The sequence below is a fragment of the Typopeltis vanoorti genome, chromosome 14 (assembly GCF_054136105.1).
Source record: "Typopeltis vanoorti isolate ZY-2024b chromosome 14, IOZ_Tvanoo_1.0, whole genome shotgun sequence".
Lineage (NCBI taxonomy): Eukaryota > Metazoa > Arthropoda > Arachnida > Uropygi > Thelyphonidae > Typopeltis > Typopeltis vanoorti.
In genome coordinates this window covers 29,015,632-29,036,960 of record NC_143562.1, presented here as the reverse complement: position 1 = coordinate 29,036,960, position 21,329 = coordinate 29,015,632, and the positions used below count along the sequence as shown (strand labels likewise).

Below are 21,329 nucleotides of genomic sequence, written 5' to 3'. Positions count from 1 at the left end.
AAGAAGAAGAAGAAGATAGCAAACAAAAATAAATTTAGACTGCATAGAATACAATGTGCTCTTTTCAACTTTATGGTTTGATTTCAATTGAAATGGTATTTAGATGGAGTTCAAGGAGGATTGCTTAGTGAGCATATTAGAAAGTCACTAAAATTATCATAATATCTAATACAGTGCTCTCTTAATATTTAGTAATTTTGGGTACATGTGCATTAATACTTTTAATAAGAAATGCGATATCTGAACATGAACGTAGAATATAAAAAGATAAAACTCAATGGTCACATCATTTGTGATTGCTATATGCAGAAAATATTAAATCCTATTTGTGATTTGGCTGGTTACATAAGAAATATAAAGTAATAGCACTGTGTATGCTCACATGGTGGTAGCAATAGTATTTTTTGGTTAAAAAGACTTGAAATGAATTCAGTTTAGATATGATGAACATTTAGATGGATTACAGCTTATTATTTCAGACATATTCAATCAAATGAAATGTCTCTTAGATAAGAGAATTAAGAAAAGAACATTGTCATTAGTTTTGAAATTATAAAAAGGCTATATATTTCTGGGAAGTGAGGCTGTATATTAGGATATCGGATTCTAATAGTGTAATTCATAGCAAAGAATTTATGAAGACATAACGTGTAAGAATAATTACTTTACTTAACATTAATACAGTAACATTCAACATTTCAACCTCTATATTAAGGTCATCATCATCAGGAAAGCATACATATGTACAGGATACAAGCTACATGACACTGCACTATATAAAAGTAAGATGAATCTAAATGTTGTTAATCATTTACCCTAGCCTAACCTCTGGTAGAAAGAAGAAAAAAAAAAAAAAACAGAACTACATTAAACAATTTTCCATTTTTTTTCCCCCATTTATAATGACTCTTTTTTGATAATCATTTTCTTCTTTATTCATTTGTTTGCTCAAGTTTTGTGAATCTGTTTTTAATTGATGTCATTCATTTTGCACAAATTATGGACTATACAACCATGTTATAAATAATTATTTTAATTTCCTCACGTTTTTAAGGTCATCATCTGGAGTATACACATATATATACAGAGACGAGCTAAATTACATTTCACATAGTATGTATGCTGGCAATGCTTTGATTGGGACATCCATGGAAGTTAAGTTTGCTCATAGTCAAGAAAGGGGTAAGAGCTAGGTTTTTCTCCCAGAGAGCACTGAATGAGTGGAATAAATTGTCGTTAGGGGTAGTGAGTGCATCTGGTGTGAATGAATTTAAGGGAAGGTATGATAGCTGGTTTGGGTGATTTATAGCCTCCCTTGATGAGTCCTTGACTCCCTGGAGGTATCAAATAATAATAATAATAATCAAAGGTTATTCTACTGGCCTGACCTCTAGTGAAAATAAAATAAAATTACAATAAATAAATGAAATGAAATAAATTAACTACATCAAAGCTATATTCTATTTAAGATATCAGAGCAACATTCTTTCATATAGATAGTTTTGTTACAGTAAAAATAATATATCCTAATTTAACACGACAATTGTTATATTAGATTTAGGATCCTGGATTACCTATGGTCCTATTTAAAATTAACTCTTAGAGAGAAAGGTTAAGTGGATAGAATATGTGCCTTCCATATACTTGGGATTTTTAGACCATCATTATTGTTAAGATTAGGGTGTAAAGTGTTCAGGGCATGAATAGAAAGACCAGCTGGACCATAGTTATTATATTTAATGTGTCGTTTATGTTCTTTTTTCTGATAGGAATTGTGCATTCTGTTTCCCCTATATAGGGCAAATTACAGGTGCACTGAATATGGTCTATTCCAGGGTGGGCTAGTGGAGGGAGTGGATCCTTGGATGAGTTGAGTAAGTTCTTTAATTTTGCATGAGGTTTAAAGGTGGCTTTAAGGTTATATTTTTGTAGTATTCTGTTTATTTTGTCTGATATCCCTTTAATGTATGGAATGGTTACAGTTTTATTGTAGTCTTGTTTAATTATGTTTTTAAGTGAGGTCTTGTACAGAATTTTGTTAATAGTATTTTGGCTGTAACCATTTTTAGGAAGGTTACTGATAATAATAAATTCAGTTTAATTCTTTATCCAAGTGTAAGCAAACAAAGTTTGCACCTGAAAATATCTTCAGGACTGAGGTAAGGTAGTGCAACACTAGGAAACTCCAAGCAAAGGTGGACTAAGCTCTCACTCCTTGTCTCAGTATCTCCCATAATGCAAAGCACATCTCCTTGTGGACATGTATGCTGTTCTCGGTGACAGGGTGAGCCTGTCACCGAGAAGAACTTCTCAGCATGGCTCTACCCAGTGGCAGGCTCACCCCCCCACCACCAAGCAGAGCCATAATCTCAGTGGTTGTCCCACTCATAGACAGGCAAAAACCTACCCCCAAACGGAGCCTCTCAAGGCCAACCCCACACCGGTTTTAACCCTCATTGGGGTCTCATCAGTGAGTACCTTTATCCAGGTCTCATCAGTGGGAGGCAAACCCAAACATGGAGATACTAAGGCAGAAGCAATAGGAGAGGTCATATTTACCTATAGGAGTTGCCAACAGGTGTACCACCTTATTATTGAATTAATTACTGTAGATTTAGAGAAAGATGTTGGAAGTTTATTTTTCACTTGGTTAGACTATAATAAATTTAGTTTAATCCTTTATCCAAGTGTAAGAAAACAAAGTTTGCACCTGAAAATATCTTCAGGACTGAGGTAAGGTAGTGCAAGCAGTGTTAATGCATAGCAGTATACATGTCTGCAAGGAGATGTGCTTTGCATTATGGGAGATACTGAGACAAGGAGTGATGAAAGCTTGGTCCACCTTTGCTCGGAGTTGCCTGGTGTTGCACTACCTTATCTTAGTCCTGAAGATATTTTCAGGTGCAAACTTTGTTTTCTTACACTTGGATAAAGGATTAAACTAAATTTATTATAGTCTAACCAAGTGAAAAATAAACTTCCAACATCTTTCTCTAAATCTAGAGTAATTCAATAATAAGGTGGTACACCTGTTGGCAACTCCTATAGGTAAATATGACCTCTCCTATTGCTTCTGCCTTAGTATCTCCACATTTTGGTTTGCCTCCCATGCTGGATATGAGAGGCTCTGCTTGAGGCTGTCTCTGAGTAGAGCCACCACTGAGATTATGGCTCCGTCTGATGGTGGGGTGAGCCTGCCACTGGGTAGAGCCAATGCTGAAAAGTTCTTCTTGGTGATGGGGTGAGCCTGTCACTGAGTTGAACAAAGCTGAGTTGGGCGATCTTTGGGGATCATCTAATTTTTAGAGAGGTCTTTACTTAAGTACACCTCAATAAAGGTCGAAACTGGTCTGGGTAGTGTCCCTTTCCTTAATGCATAGCAGTATATATGTCTGCAAGGAGATGTGCTTTGCATTATGGGAGATACTGAGACCAGGAGTGATGAGAGCTTGGTCCACCTTTGCTCAGAGTTGCCTGGTGTTGCACTACCTTACCTCAGTCCTGAAGATATTTTCAGGCGCAAACTTTGTTTGCTTACACCTGGATAAAGGATTAAACTAAATTTATTGTAGTCTAACCAAGTGAAAAATAAACTTCCAAGTATTACTGATAACGTTTAATTAATCTTTAAGTGCTTGTTGAAATGTGTTAATGTTTTAATGATCTCTAGTTTTGCTTTGAGTGGTGGTAGGAGTTTTTTTGTGTATATATTGGCCAGTCTGTGTCGGTTTCCAATAAATGAAGGAAAGACTGCCAGAAGGAAGATATGTGACAAGTGTATCTAGAAATGGAAGTGTGTTCTCCTTTTCAATCTCAACTGTCAATTGTATTCATCTGTGTTGTTTACGTGGCTGAGGAAAGTGTCTAGTGTCTGGAGGCCATGGAGCCAGATAGCAAAAACATCAATGTATCTAAGCCAGACTTTGGGTTTTAAAGGAGAGGAATCTAGAGCACGTTGCTCAAAATGTTCTGTGTAAAAGTTAGCAATGGGGGATAATGGTGAGCCTATTGCTGTGCCTTCTTTTTGCAGGTAGAAAGTGTTCTGCCACACAAAATAGCCAGAACGTAGTACATGTGCAAAGAGCACTGTGATATCTGGAGGGAATATGACCTGTAATAGAAGGATTGTGTTTGTGAAGAGGGCAGAGACGTCAGAACTGACTAATAAATCATCTTTTTCCAGTGTGATGTCTTTGATTTTGTTTACAAAGTGTTATGTGTTTTTAATATAGGAGGGAGAATGACCTACCAACTCCTTGAGTGTTGACACTAGTTTCTTGGCTAGGTGATAATTAATTAATAAAAATTAATTTCACATCCGGGAATGTGAAATTAATTTTTTTTTAAAAGTATCTTTGGGCTATGTGGCGACCAAAATTAAATCCAGACATAGTAATTACTAGAGCCGATAAAGGCAGTGCCACAGTTATTCTAAATTAAACTACTTATTTAGAAAAAATGAATCTAATAGTCTCGGACAACAGTACCTATCAACTTGTTAATTACGACCTTAGCTTCTCCGTTTTTTTTTTATTCGATTGGTAAGGTCGTAATTAACAAGTTGATAGGTACTGTTGTCCGAGACTATTAGATTCATTTTTTCTAAATAAGTAGTTTAATTTAGAATAACTGTGGCACTGCCTTTATCGGCTCTAGTAATTACTATGTCTGGATTTAATTTTGGTGATTTCATTGCTGACAATTCTGATATTGTTAGGTTACTGGTTATTGTTTTAGTATAATTTAAATTTAAAATGTTAGTGGTTCATGTTAAATTAGGACATCATTTTTACTGTAACAAAACTATCTATATGAAAGAATGTTTCTCTGTTGTCTTAAGTAGAATATAGCTTTGATGTAGTTCATTTATTTTATTTAATTTATTTATTGTAATTTTATTTTATTTTCACTAGAGGTGAGGCACCAGTAGAATAACCATTGATCAAATTATTGTCTCTTCAGCATACTATATGAAATGCAATTTAGCTTATCTCTGCATATATATATATATATACTCCAGATGATGACCTTAATATGAAGGTTGGGAAACGTCGGGAAATTAAAATAATTATTTATAACACGGTTGTATAGTCCATAATTTGTGTAAAATGAATGCTGATCACCATGTAACACTAAAGAAAAGGATTCTAATTGATGTGATGAGGCTGTTCTTTTATTTCTTTGTTATTTAGTTATATCATATCTGCTATATCATATCTATTTCTATTCTTACTTTCGTTTATTTTATCTGCTTTAAGTTTTAATTTTAGTTTGGCTAGTACTAAGAAATGATCTGACCCAATATCTGCTCCTCTTCTCACCTTCACATCCACAAGTGATCTTCTGTATTTTCCGTTTATTATTATGTAATCAATTTGGTTTCTGGATTTTCCATCAGGGGAAGTCCAAGTAAGTTTATGGATATCTTGTATTTAAAACAAGGCTACATTCAATATTAGGTCATTTATTTTGCAAAATTCTATTAATCTTCACCGTTTTGATTTATTCTACCACAAGCTTCTTTTCCTATTGCTTTACAACTGTCTTGAGTTTTTCTTCCTATTTTTGCATTAAAATCGCCCATCATTATAAGAATGTCACGTTTCAGTGTTTTATCTATTATTTTTTGCAGTTGTTCATAAATTTTTTCTTTTCCTTTTTTTCATCAGCATCATTTGTAGCTGCATAAATTTGCATTATTGACATATATTGAATTGAAATGTGCAGTAATCATTCTGTTATTTAGTGTTCCCATTCAATAATGCAACTTTTACACTTTTTATTTAGTATTAGTGCTGCTACTCCTTTTATGTGTCTGTTTTCATAACCAGAGTATAGGACTGTATCTTTAGCTCCAGTTATCATCTTTCCAAAACCTATCCAAAAATAAGATGGATTCATCCATCCATCTTAAATTTTAATACTAGAAGGATAGGGCAGGTTCGAGGTTTAGGGATGCAGGAGGAGAGTGTGTTCGAAATACTGAGTACTCTGGATGTCAGAAAAGCTGTGGGACTGGAAGGTATTTCACCACGAGTTTTTTGATAGAAAATGTGCTAAAGAAATTACAACTCCTTTGACCTGGCTTTTCAAATGAAACTCCGGCTACAGGAAAGGTGCCCAGGGAATGGAAGGAAGGTAAGATAGTGGCATTGCATAAGGGCAGTAGCAGACTGGAAGTGTCTAATTATAGGCCAATTTGTGTGTCATCAGTAGTTGTTAAGATCGTGGAGAAATTAGTGAGGGACCGTATATAGCATTGGACAGATGAGGGTAATTTTATCTGTGAGAGTCAACATGGATTTGTTAAGGGACGCTCTTCTTTTAGTAATATGCTAGCCTTTTATAATAAAGTTACAATAGTAGTAGATGAGGGAAAAGCATATACTGCCATTTTCTTGGACTTAGCGAAGCCATTTGACAGGGTGCCACATGATAAACTGACATTTAAGTTGTATCACATGGGTTTGGATATCAGGTTGGTCAACTGGATTCAGGATTGGCTGTCCGATAGGTATCAGAGAGTTGTGTATGGTGGGGCAGTTCAAGGAGGCAGAGGATTACAAGTGCGGTCCCACAGGGCTCAGTACTGGGACCTATATTGTTTAGCCTTCATATCAATGAAATTGTCAGTGGATTGCAGGGGGGGGGGTATTCAGCTGTTTGCAGATGATGTGAAGCTGGGAAGGGTTATTAGTAATAGTGCAGATGTGGTAGCCCTGCAAGAGAATTGAATAAGCTAGAAAGATGGGCAAATGAATGGGGGTTTCAGTTTAATGCAGCAAAATGTAAGGTCTTGAGGTTTGGGACACATTGATGGGATGCTGCATACTCTATTGGAGGAGCTGTACTGGAGGAAATAGGGGAGATAAGAGATCTGGGGTTGATGATTGATAGAAACCTGAAATTAAGGGGACATATTGTAGAGGTGGTGGTGAAGGTATCACAGAGGATTGCTGCAATAATGAGAAGGACGCTGACCTGCAGAGATAAAAGAGTTATCATTCCATTGTATAAGACCCTGGTCATACCACACTTAGACTATTGGTCTAAGATTTGGTCCCCAGGATTTGAAGGGGATAAATTAACTGTGGAAAGGGTACAAAGGTGAATAACAAAGATGGTTTCAGGACTGAAGAATGTTAATTATGAGGATCGGCTGAGGGAATGTGGACTGCAGAGGTTTGGTAGATAGAAGAAGGAGAAGTGATGGGATTGAGACTTTTAAACTTTGAGAGGTGGTTAAAGGGTTGACACTGGAGAGTTCTTTTGCTTGTTGAATAGCAGGAAGGAGTAATGACAAGGGTCATCCTTCAAAGTTACGGAAGGAAACTGTGAGCAAGAGGGTGAGGAGTGGTTTCTTTGCATGGAGGGTTGTTGAACCATGGAATGCATTGCCTGATAGAGAGTGAGAATGGTCAATGAATTTAAGGAGTGGTATGATAGACTCTGTGTTTCCTAGAAAGGACCTCCCGTGATGAGTCTTTTGACTCCATGGAGGCCTGAATAATAATAATAATCTTATTTTTCCACTTTCATATTTTAAGTAATATTTTGGTGACACCAGTTGACTTTTTTTTCCATCTTACAGCTTCCAAAAGTCTTTCACTCTGATATTTCATTTTTGCTGTTTTTACTTCCCAGCAGGGATAGTCGCTGTCTGGTGTCTTGCAGAGTATTCTGTTCCTTTCATCAGTTATGGTTTTTTCAGGATTCTTAGTTTCCATAAGCATTTTGTTTTTATTGGAAAGGGGGAATTAGCCCTTTGCCAAATCCTCCTCTTTTCTCAACTGGACTTGAGACCAGCTATGGTGGAGTTAATTATAATTTAATAAACATTTATTTTTTAGTGTGCATATGTGTTTTTATAAGCAAAATTGAAATGGTGGGGAGCCAGTCAAAAAATTTAAATGGATTAAAAGAAAAATATATAAACATTGTTCAGACTTTCCACTCTATGTCTCTATAATTGAAGTCCCCCATAATTATCACTCAACTTGCACTCATTATATTAATTTGCTGATTAGAAAGAAAAGAAAAGAAATTGAATGAAAGAAAATCTCCTTTTCACTTCCTTACTCATACAATCTTTATACAGTTTTCGGAGATGATCTCTCTCTCTCTCTCTCTCATTTCCTATTACCCTATGCAGTAATCCCCTTATACCTCTCTCTTGGTGGCATCCTCTCACCAATGTATGTCTTTCAATCAACCACCTTATTACCAGGCTCTGGGAGACTACATTCCCTTAATTTATCCTCTTACTCATTAATGCTCCAGAGTCCTGAGACAGTCACTTTTTCTCCACTTTTGTTTCTTTATTGCCCAAGATATCCAGGTGACTAGAACTATGCCTTATAGTGGTACTATCACCTATTTATCCCTTCTTGTCAGAATAATATTAATTATTATTATAGCTGTAGTTTTATGGGATAACCTTTAAAACTTTTGCTTGCAATGTGTCCCGCGCATTTCTGCTTCCTGTTTGCCAAGATCCGTAAATCCTCACCCCCTCCACCTCCTGGAGCAAAGTACCACCAGTATAATAAACCTGACTCTGTCTTCTCTGGCCAAAGTACATGACTTTACATTTAGTAACACGGAAATGATATCCGTGTTCTTCTGCTCAAAGCATGAACCTATTTAAATCCTCTTGTAACAATGTCACATTAAAGCATATGAGTCTGAAAAAGAAGAAGAAATATTTGCTTGTTCCTGTATTCTTTTATAACACACATTACAGTATGCTTCTTTCTTTTTTTTTTCTTATTTTCTGTGGAAGACTGAGCAAAGTAGCAGTATTCGGAGGTGAAATTTTTAAAGAGTGAGAAAAAATGTCCAAAAAAGAGTAAGAAAAGAGTAAAAAATCTGTTGAGGCAGATAACAAACATACCAGGATTGTATAATGTTAGTTATGAGGATAGACTGAGGGAAAATTGACTGCACAGTTTACTAGATAGAAGGATAGGTGATATGATTGAGACATTTAAACTGTTGAGGGGTGGTTACAGGGTTAACACTGGAGATTGTTTCATGTGACATTGTTACAAGAGGATTTAAATAGGTTCATGCTTTGAGTTCAAGGAGCATGAGTTCAACATGCTGCTCCTTGAACTCATTCAACAGAGAATGAGTTCAAGGAGCAGCATGATAGACTTTGTGTTTTCTAGAGTAGGCCTCTCACGATGAGTTGTGACTCCATGGAGCTCCTGAATCATCATTATCATCATCATCATAATAATAATAATAAATGCTGGTTGACAATGCTTTAAGCTGGAGACCTGACTATTTGTCAAGCTGATTGAATGAAGACAGAATACTAGTTGTGGGAATTGTCTGTCAGGTTTAATAAATCATCAAAAAAAATACATCAAGTTGATGTCACAAGACATTAAGTCACAAGATGATGAGTCTTGTGACTCCATGGAGCTCCTGAATCATCATTATCATAATAATAATAATAATAATAAAATGCTGGTTGACAATGCTTGAAGCTGGAGACCTGACTATTTGTAAAACTGATTGAACGAAGACAGAATATTAGTTGTGGGAATTGTCTGTCAGGTTTAATAAATCATCAGAAAAAATTCATCAAGTTGGAATAAAAATAAACCAAGTATGCACAAGGTACGTTCCTTATGATATCAGTGCTGCACAAAAATTAATGCATGTGGAGTTCTACCAACAAAATTTAACTCTTGTTGAGCAAAACTCTGATTTTTTTATAATTCATAAGCTTTATAATATCCATTGTGTCATGATGGCAATTTTAAATGTAATATATATTTGCAGGTTTGTCCTGTTATTATTTTGGATGACATACTAAATCCACAAGTGGAAGGAAATGAAACATTTGTTACTTATCTTAGTTCACCAGTGGGAAGTGCTCTTGGCCATCCTGACCAAACTGTGGTTATTATTAGTGATACTAATTCAGATGGTAATTCTTTGTATAATTTTTTTATTGTATTTTTAATGTAGTAGTTAATAAAATTTGTCAAAATTGTTTTACAGTAAGACTCTCAGTATTATTTTATTTTCCTTCTGATTTGTTCTTATTTTTCAATGAGATTCCAAATCCTGTCTCCTTATATACTCTTTTTTTGCAATGATTCTTCCTTAACATTCATCTCTTACAGTTTGATAAAACTGTTATGCTATTGTTGAAGGGTTATAATCTCATGTTAGTTTAGTTAATAAATTTACACAAGGTGACTATAAAAAAAAAAAGTGACAATTGTTAAAGGGGAGACAGAATATTATTTTAATGGGAATATCTGCCCCCCACTTTAAAAATGTCATTAGAAAAGAATCACTAAGTCAAATTAAAAATAAGTAGTGTGTGGATGTGCATACAAGATTATGTATGGTTAGAAAATTGGTTCAACTTTGTTAAAATTTGTTTAACTTTCTTAAAATTTGTTCAATTTTGGTTAGTATTACTAAGGTAATACTAACCAAAGTTGAACAAAATAGGTGAAATCCATATAAATAATAAGATTATTATACTCAGTAGGAAGGATCAGGAAAAGGAATGATAGCTTTGGCATGCGACACTAAACATGAAGTTTAACTACTTGAAAGGGAGACAATTTCAATATATTTCCGGCCTGGTTGGCCAAGTGGTTAGCATATCTGCTCTCCAGCCAAAAGGCTGTGAGTTCTAATCTCACCGTGGACATGGATGCTTGTGATTGTGACTAGTGGTGCAAGTAAGACTTGCACCACTAGTCACAAGGTGGTAGATAGCGTTGGTGTAGTTGCAGTTCGTTGTAGTTGGTGAATTGAGTGGTGGAGACAGAGAGTTGCAGAGTGGATGCCCTCCCTTGGCGAGTCTTTAGACTCCCTGGAGGTGTCACGTAAAAACAATAATAATTTCAAAGGTAAATTAGACATAAGATTTATTTGTACCTATGATCCTTTTGAAAGGTGCTAGTAGGGAAGAAGTTAGAAGAACATTGAGTCTAGAGAGGGTAGCTAATATAAATATTAGCTATCATCTCTAGAATCAACTTTTTTTTGCTTTTAAAAAAATCTTTTTCTGTTAGATATTACTTAAACAGCAAATTAGGGAATAATTCACAAGATATACAGAAATATTTTTGAACTTGGAGAGAAGGGTGAAGAATTGGAGAAAGTCTTTATAATTTCCTTATTGAATGTCACAGAAGAGATTTATGCAACCATACTTGAGAAATTTGTTGTTTCAAGGATACTTGTGACATAAGACTGAATGATATAATCACATAATCACAAGAAAGATATTTATTTAACCAAATATTTCGGTCTGGAAATAGACCGTCTTCAGTGGTATTACAAGAACAGTTTAAAAAATGCAAGCTAGAATACTAACAATAGATCGTTAAAATTAGAACACGCCGCATGATGTTATATCTCCAAGTATGAAACGGAATATTTTGAAGTAGAAACATGATTGAATTTGCTATTTAAAAATTTGCTATTCAATCATGTTTCTACTTCAAAATATTCCGTTTCATACTTAGTGATATAACATCACGCACCATGTTCTAATTTTAACGATCTATTGTTAGTATTCTAGCTTGTATTTTTTAAACTGTTCGTAATACCACTGAAGATGGTCTGCTATTTCCAGACCGAAATATTTGGTTAAATAAATATCTTTCTTGTGATTACGTGATTATATCATTCATACTTGAGAAATATAATAAATTTAGTTTAATCCTTTATTCAAGTGTGAGCAAACAAAGTTTGTGCCTGAAAGTATCTTCAGAACTGGAGTAAGGTGGTACAACACCAGGACAACTCCTTGCAAAGGTGGAGCAAGCTAACATCACTCCTATCTCAGAATCTCTTATAATGCAAAACACATCTCCTTGCGGATATGTCTAATGTTATGCATTAAGGGAAGGGCCACTACCCAGACTAGTTTCGACCTTTATTGAGGTCGCTTCAGTGGGAGCCAGGCCCAAGTGGAGATACCAGCCAGAAGCATTAGCAAGGTCATTTTAGTTTCATTGGTTTCCCTCATCCTCAGTAATACACACACACACACACACACACACACATCACCAGACAGGATGAACTATCTCTTCTTGGACTAACATCTACCTCCAGCCTCTCTTGGCACAAGCAATCACATCAGTAGTTTTCTCAGCTTCTAAAAACTAGGCATTCTTTTCCCCCTCAAGAAGCTATTTTACACCCACCCAGGTACTAACTCTATAACCCTATATATGTTTGACATCCCAAATTTGCCTATTTTTAGAATATTGTTCACACATTTGAGATGGTGCACCTAAAACCTCCTTAAAATTTTTGATGTTGTCCAGAGGAGAGCAATTTGGCTCATAGATGACCCTTCTCTCATAGGCTCACTTCAACCTCTAACAGATGTAATGTTTAAGTTTTTTGTCTCTTCTACAGGTACTTCCATGGTCATTGCTCTAGTGAATTGGCAAACATCATTCCTCCACTTGCTATTAGGCCTGATAAAACAAGGGCAGCAGGTGCCTAACATCCTTTTATAGTACAACTGCAAACTCATCGAACCTGTTTCTTCTCTTCCTCATTTATTCTGTCTACTGCTGTCCTCTGTAACAGTCTTCCCCATGATTTGTTTCCCAACAGTTTCACCCTATAACTGTTTAAGCAGAATAATGTCAATAGGTTTCTTTTTTCTCAACACTTATCTGCACCTCACACACAGGATTGATGTGCTATAGGTTATCTTGCCTCATATGTGGGATAAATATATATATATATAAAAGGGGGGAAAAAGTTGGTGAGGATCAAGATTCAGAATTGGATTGACAACAGTGGAATTCTCTTTGATAAATGGCATGGATTTTCTAAAAGAAGATTGTGTTTTAGTAATCTGATTACTTATTACAATATGGTGACAGGTGCGTTGGACAAGGAAGATACATGCACAATAGTAGCTTAGATTTTGCAAAGGTTTTGATATATTGCCGCATGATAAATTGATAGTCACATTGGTATGTATGTGATTGGATAATAGATTAATGTGCTGGATTTGAGATTGTCTATCTGATATGTATCACCAATTTGTGTAAGAGTCAGGAGCAGTATCCCAGAAGGTCAAAGTCACTAGCTAGTGGTATGCCTCAAGGGTCTATTTTAGAGCAGTTACTGTTTAGCTTGTATGTAAATGATACTGGAGAAGGTTTGAATAGGGATATTCAGTTGTGTGCATATCATGCAGAGTTATGAAGAACCATAACGAGTAAAGTAGATGTTATTTCTTTACAAGAGTACATGAATAGACTGTGATGGACATAGCAGTTCAATGTTGCAAAGTGTAAAGTTCTAAAATTCAGAAAACAATGATGGGGTGCAGAGTATACAAATGGGGACTGTATTAGAAGAAATAAGAGATCTGGGGATCATGGTGGATAGGGTTCTAAATTTAAAGAACACATTGCTAAAATTGTGAGGATAGCACAGTGAACTCTATGATGATAGCAATGATGCAGAGGACACTAAAGTGGTCTCTGGAATGTTAAGTATGAAGAAAAGTTGAGGAAATGCAATTTGCAGAATTACTGGATAGGAGGAGGATGGGGAAGAGGATGTTAAAGAGACATATAAGTTGGAAAGGGGTTTTTTCAGAGAATGGTGAAAAAAATGGGAAGAACAAGAGGTCATCCCTGGAAGGTGTAAAGAGGATGTGAACAAGAGAGTGAAGTAGACTTTTTACATGGAGAGTGGTGAATGATTGGAATGCATTGCCTCAGGCTGTAGTGAATGCAGAGAATGGAAATTTATTCAATGCACAGTATTATGAACAGTGTGTATGTGTGTGTGTGTGTGTGAGAGAGAGAGAGAGAGAGAGAGAGAGAGTGACCTTACGCGATGAGTGTTTAACTCCATGGAAGTCTGAATTTGTTCATTTTGAAAGTATTTACTATTATAGATATGGTTGCAAAAAATAATCTGAAATAAGTTATTAAGATGACACTCTCATGATTACCATGACTGTTCAAACAATGGACAATATATGGTCTCTTTCAGTTAGTCTGCAGATTCTTTTTGGTATTATATTCCATGCATATCATTTCATAATTGTTTAATTATTTAGTTATTGTATATTTATACATTGTGTGCATGCACATATGAATGATGTAATCAATATTTTGGGATTTTTTTAAAATAGTTCCTGTAATGCAGTTTGCCGTTAAAGAAATGGCAGTGAAAGAAACTGCTAAAACAGTTGATTGTATTATTCTGCGAGCTGGAGATCTAACTAAAGAATCCTCAGTTGGCTGTTATACAAAACAGAATAGTGCATTAGCAAGCTTAGACTTTGTAGAGAGGCCAAACACAAATCAATCACGTGTTACGTTTCTTCCTGGTGTAAAGGTAAGATAAGTTCATGTGCTGTTTCAATTTTTAGGAAAGAAAAATAAATATTTGTAAAAGAATATGTGTTGCTGTTGTTAGAGTCAATTAGTCTAGTTAAATTTGGGTGATCTAACTTAAGTGTATGTAGGGATGAAGTGAACCATTTTTTATACTTCTATAGTGTTTGACTTGAATTCTAAATTCAAGAGATTTTATTTGATCAGTGTGGATTACTCTGTGAATTTATTTGCTATTAGTTATTTTATTGCAAGTTGTCTGAAAAGAGAAAACTTCTTCAAAAGGGCAGAAAGTTCCGTTCAGTGAAGGACAAAAGATAGAATGGAAAGTCAAATTTCTTTTAGGCGTGTGTATGTCTTCTCCCTGGTTGTCATTAAATACTAGAACAGAATTCCAGAGTGGTTCAGTAACTTTCTAGTTAATATCACACATTCAGATCTTGGATATTATCACTGTAATAAGTTAACTTAAGAGATTGAGTGAGAGACAAAAAAAAATCAAAAATAATATGAAGGGTACATGAAGGGTATAATTCCAAAATAATGTGATGGGTATATATTATTATGGGTGATTTTAATTATGGTGGTATGGACTGGAATGAAGAGATAGCATTTAGGAATAAGGAAAATGAATTTCTTGAGTTCTTGAGAGATTACTATCTTAGGCAGCATGTAAAGAAGCGCATATGAGGATTGAGAGTTCTAGATCTGATCATTTCATCAGAGGATGTAATTGTGAGAGAGGTTTCACACTTTCCTCCAGTTGGTGAAAATGATCATGATGTGATCACCTATGTTGTGTCTAGTCATATGTAGACTTTTGTTAGGAAAGGATATATGTGGAATTATAAGGTTAGTGATTATGACAAGCTCAGGAGCTATAGCATGGAATGAGGAGCTGGGCAGTAAGGAAATAAATGCTGCTTGGGAATTAACAAAGAAATACATAACAGCATCAGTGTGTGAATGAAATGTGTGAATTTGAGTCTCAACTCAGGAAAGATCCCACAGGAGTGGAAAGAAAGTATGATATCTCATTGCACAAGGGTGGTGCAAAGACTGATATGTCTAACTATCAACCTGTCAGTATTTCTGGAGTGATTCGAGAAGATTTTAGAGAAGTTGGTAAGAACTTGCATACAGAAATAGGTGGACAAACAAGATATATCTTCCAAGGAACAATATGACTTTGACAAGAAACTAAAGAGAAGTTAATGGAAGTTTTTTTTTTTCACTTGGCTATGCTACCAATTATGTATTTGGTTTAATCCTTTATCCAAGTATAAGCAAACAAAATTTGTGCCTGAAGTATTTTCAGGACTGGGGCAACGGTAAAGGTGGGGTAAGTTCTGATCACTTCCCTTAGTATCTCCCATAATGCAAAGCACATCTCCTTGCAGACATGTATAATGCTATGCATTAAGGGAAGTGTCACTACCCAGACCGGTTTCAACCTTTATTGAGGTCTCATCAGTGGGTGCCAGACCCAGAGGTGGTGATACTAAGGTGGAAGTAATACAGAAGTCATATCATCATATACCAGTTGCCAAAAGGTGTCAACACCTTATTATTAAAATTCTCTGGATTAGAGATAATTGATGGAAGTTTTTTTTTTTTTTTCACTTGGCTATGCTACCTTTATCCAAGGTAGCATAGCCAAGTCAGAATACTTCAGACACAAACTTTGTTTGCTTACACTTGGATAAAGGATTAAACCAAATATATAATTGATAAAGGGAAGTAAGTTTACTGCACAATTTACTCATATTTTGACATAATGTTATGGTTGAGTTGGATAAAGAAAATGGATATTATCTTACACCATTGGATTTTGCTATGGCTTTTGATAATATATCACATGAAAGGTTGCTACTTAAAGTGGAGAATATGGGATTGGAATGTAAACTATTAGCTTGGATAAGCAGATGGCTTATGGACAGATATCAAAAAATGATGTATAGAGGATGCGAATTTGTCAGATTTAAAAGTGACCGGTGGTGTGCTCCATGGATTAGTCCTTGGACCATTGTTGTTTAATCTATAAATGAATGATATTGGAAAGGGTCTGACAGGTGATCTTCAATTGTTTGCTGATGATGCAAAAGATAGACAGGACAGTCAGAAGTGTTATTGATATATAGCATTTACAGGATGATTTGAATAGGCTGGAGTACGGACAAATGAGTGCTAGTTTGAACTGATAGCCATTATGAACACGATAATACATGATCAACTATGACATCATTCTGATATGATGAGATATCCAATGGCATATTATATTAGTGAGATTATGCTTTAAAGCAACTGATGAGACTAGAGATCTTGGAGTTATGATGGACAGAAAGTTGAAGTTCAAATAGCAAAAATCACAAATGCGACTCAGAGAATAAATGAAGTGTTGATGAACATTGACATGTGAAGATATGGAAGTCATTTTGCCTCTACAAAGCCTTGATATGGCCATACCTGGACTACTGTGCTCAGATTTGATCTCTTGGGTCTCCCAAAGGGATAAAGAAACTGTGGAAAGGCTTCAAAGAAGAGTTACAAAAATAATATTGGAATTATGGAATGTGGATAATGAGTATAGATTGAGAGTATGTGGACTGTAGACACTGGTAGACAGGAGAAAGAGAAGGGATGTGACATAGATCTATAAACTTTCGAGTGGATGTTATGGGATATTGGATGATAAAATTTTTCATTATATGGAAGGTGGAGAGAGGACAAGAGAGACATCCGTGTAAGTTAAGTTTGCATGCGGTTAAGAATAGGATGAAAGCTAGATTTTTCTCTCACTGTGAGTGAGTTGAACAGGTTGCCTATTAAAGTAGTGAGTACATGTAGCGAGAATAAGTTTACTTCAGTAAGTTCTGTTATTATTATTATCAGATCTCCAGGGATTCAAGGACTCATTGAAGGTCTGATAATAATAATAACATCTGTTATATTAACTAACCTCATTCTCACTCTTAGCACAACACATTTTACTCTCCCACCATTCTCCATGGAAAAAATAAAAGCCACTGCTCATTGCCTTGTTTGCTACACCTTTATATAGCTTTCAGGGATGGTCTCTTTTCTTCTCACTTTCTCCCCTGCCACTATTATTATTATTATTATTATTATTACGGGCAACTCCAGGGAGTCATTAGACTCACCGAGGGAGACCCCAAATCATATTCATCACAACTATTCTACATTCATACAGTATCTATCATACCTCGCCTTAAACTGATTCACTGTCACGGCATCCACCACAGACTCTGGGAGTGCATTCCACTCATTCACCACTCTACAAGTAAAGAACCCAGCTCCAACACCTTTACTAACCACACTTTTGCCCAGTTTCCATGGATGTTCCCTAGTCCTCCCACAACTAGCCCTGTTCTCAAAAATATCTTCTGAATTAATTTTATAGAAACCCTTCAGTAATTTGAATGTCTCAATCATATCTCCCCTCCTCCGCCTATCAACCAATTTTTGCAACCCACAAATCCTCAACCTGTTCTCATAAGGTTCATTCCACAGACCAAGATGCTATCATCTTGGTCACTCGCCTCTGGATCCTCTCCACCTCCTCCCCATCAAGAAGAAACCTAGGTGACCAAATCTGGGCACAGTAGTTGAGATGGGGTCTTATCAAGGCTTGATACAGAGGAACAATAACTTGCTTGTCTCTGATTGTCAATGTATTCTTCAGCAACCAAGTGATTTGATGAGCTGATTTGGCCACTTTTGCAATGTGTCCCCTAAACTTCAACTCCTTATCCACCAACACTCCTAAATCTTGTGCCTCATCAATTTCCTGGAGTACAGTTCCACCAATGTAGTAATCTGCTGCTAATCTTTTCACCCCAAAATGTATAACCTTACATTTTGGCACATTAAATTGACATCCATTCACCTTAGCCCAGACCTCCAATCTATCCAAATCATCTTGCAAAATTTTGACGTCATCTGCATTCACTATTGCCCTACCCACCTTTGCATCATCTGCAAACAAATGAACTGTTCCTCTCAGATCCTTTCCTATATCATTAATGAACAAATTAAACAGCAGTGGTCCAAGAACAGATCCTTGTGGCACACCACTAGTCACAGGCCGTCTTGTGGATTCTACTCCTGAATAAACCACTCTCTGATATCTCTCTTTCAACCACCCTCCTATCCATCTCACCAACCCTATATCCATCCCCATATGCTGCAATTTACTGATTAGAATTCCATGTGGTATCCTGTCAAAGGCCTTAGCAAGATCCAGTAGAATCACTGTAAACCCATTACCCTTATCCAATTCAGCCGTCACTGTGTTATAATACGTGAGCAAGTTACTGAGGCATGACCTACCCTTCACAAAACCATGCTGTCCCCGATACAGTATCCCATTTTCTTCTATCCAATCTTGTATTTTCCTCTTGACTATTTTCTCCAAGACCTTGATAATGATTCCTGTTATGCTGATTGGCCGGTAATTTTCAATAGCAGCCTTGGAACCATCTTTATGCAGCAGAACTATTTTCTCCTCTTTCCACCCCCTTGGGACTGACCCAGACCCGAGGCTCAAATTAAACAAAATGGTCAAGAGCACTGACAATTCTTTAGCCACTTCACGTATGACACAAGCTGGTGTACCATCCAATCCCACAGATGTATTGACATTGAGGTTCTGTAATAGACTAGTTACCTCTACTTCATTCATCACCCAGTATAAGCTGTTGGCTCTTCCATTCTTGCAATGTCATCACCTGGATGATATACTCTTGCAAAGTGCTCACTCGGTAATTTCACTATATCGACTGATTCGGTTACCTCACAACCCTCAGCATTTTTAATGTCATTCTACCATGAACATTTTTCCTTTTACTTGCAACATATTGAAAAAACTGTTTGGGATTCTCTTTAGCCTGCATGGCCAATTTTCTTTCGTAATCCGCTTTTGCTTTTCTTACCACCCTTGTTACCATCCTGGCCTGATGTTAGCAGATGAATTGCAGCCCAAAAAAATAGGAGACAGGTGTGAGGCTGGTTGTTCATTTGAAGCAGTCTAGTATGAGATCAAGGCCAGTTAGATAAAATATACAATTGGTTGTTGCTATAGGCCAGGGGGTTCCATAGATGATCTGGAAGACATGCATCGGTAAATTAGTGCAATGGGTACAGGTCAGGCAATTATTATTAGGTACTTCAACCATGTAGATATAAACTAGAAGGAAGAAATATCACAGGGAAGAAAGGAAATGGAATTTATACACCTACTGACATATAATTACTTGAGTTGGCACCCCTAGTCCCCTAGATTATGGGTGAGAGAGTATTGGACCCGGTCATAGGATCAGAAGAACTATCCATAACCAAGGTGGCCATGTTGCCTTTGATTAGGGAAAGTAACAATGCAGTCTCAACCTGGAAGATTGTAAAACATGAGGAATATTCTATCAAGAAGGGATATATGTGGAACTACAAGGCAGATGATTATGAAAAGCTTTGGAGGAAGCTTAAAATTGTGCCATGGAATAAAACACTGCAACAGAAGGATGTTAGTAGGGAGATGGTTAAGACTCATCTAGAGGAAGCAATATTAAATTGTATACCTAAGATATGGAGGGGTGAATCGGGTAGGTGTTAGATGGATGAGTGGTATCATTAAGCATGAGCTGTACAGGGTATATAAGGAGAATGGTGACCAGCAAACTCATGAACAATACAAGGTTCAGGAGAAAGGTGACTAGCATGGCAAGGATAACAAAATCATATTATGAGAAGAGTCTATCTGAGCAGGCCAATGGAAATCCCAAAGAATTCTTTCATTAAATGGCAAGTAAGAGAAAATGACTATGGAAGATTAACCTTAATGAGTGGCGATGGTCAGGAGGTGACAGAAGTTACTGAGTGACCACATTGCAAGGGTATATCATCCAAGTGAGGTTACTGCTGTAACATATGTAATAGACACTGATGTGGGAACAGAGGCGGATGAATTGTAGGTTCTTAGGATATTGCAGAATTTCAATTTAAGTACAGCTGTGATATTTGATGGTATATCAGTACATGTTTAGCGAGAATGTGCAAGGGAACTTGGTAATACCTTTGACTTAGCTCTTTAATTTAGTCTGAGCTCTGGTAGAGTTCCATGGGAGTTGAAAGAGGGCAAAATAATCCCCTTACATAAGGAAGGTTCTAAGACTGCAGTAGCAAATTTTAGACCAATCAATATCTCAGGCATGGTGGTAAAAGCACTGGAAAATTTGGTCAAAAAGAGAATTCAATAATGGGTGGATAAAAATATGATTCTGTATTAAGGACAACATGGCTTTGTGAAGGCCCGGTCATTCCTTAGTAATTTACCAACTTTTTATAATAGAACAACAGCTGAGTTGGATAAATAAATGGCTACACGATTCTGCTGGATTTTGCAAAGATATTTGACAGATTTACCAAATTGAACTCTGTTATGCAAATTAGAATAAATGGGGAAAGATATGCCACATAAGAGGGTGGCTGGTGGATAGATATCAAAAAAGTGGTATATGGAGAAGCAGAATCAAAACAAAACAGATGACTAGTGGTGGTTGTGCTGCAAGGTCAGTGCTGGGACTGCTGTCATTTAATTTGTACATAAATGATGTAGGAAATAATCTGAAAGAACATATTCAGTTGTTTGCTGATGATGAAAAATTAGGCAAAGTAATAATTAATCAAGGTGATGTGGAAGCTTGCAGGATGATTTAAATAGACTATTCATTATGGACAAAAGATAATGGGTATCAGTTTAATGTGGTGAAATGTAAAGTTATTCATTTTGGGATAAATAATTACAAGCTGTGTACCACGTTGATGGAATTGTACTCTAAGAAATAGATGAAGCTAAAGATTTAGGGTGGTGGTGGTGGTGGTGGTGGTAGACAGAGAGCTTAAGTTTAGTGGACATGTTGCTAAGGTATCCAATAAGATTAAATGGCTATTGAA

At 36.2% G+C, this 21,329-nt stretch overlaps 1 protein-coding gene across 3 annotated transcripts in view; it reads left to right on the top strand.

Annotated features, from left to right (window-relative positions):
• Nucleotides 1-21,329, top strand: part of LOC150099333 (extracellular matrix organizing protein FRAS1-like) — a 1,385,483-nt gene that overhangs the window by 1,078,799 nt on the left and 285,355 nt on the right. For all 3 annotated transcript variants that reach the window (XM_090403569.1, XM_090403568.1, XM_090403570.1), the window contains 2 exons: nt 9,793-9,940; nt 14,156-14,361. In XM_090403569.1, coding sequence (XP_090259695.1) covers nt 9,793-9,940; nt 14,156-14,361 — 354 coding nt within the window. The remainder of the gene's footprint in view (nt 1-9,792; nt 9,941-14,155; nt 14,362-21,329) is intronic.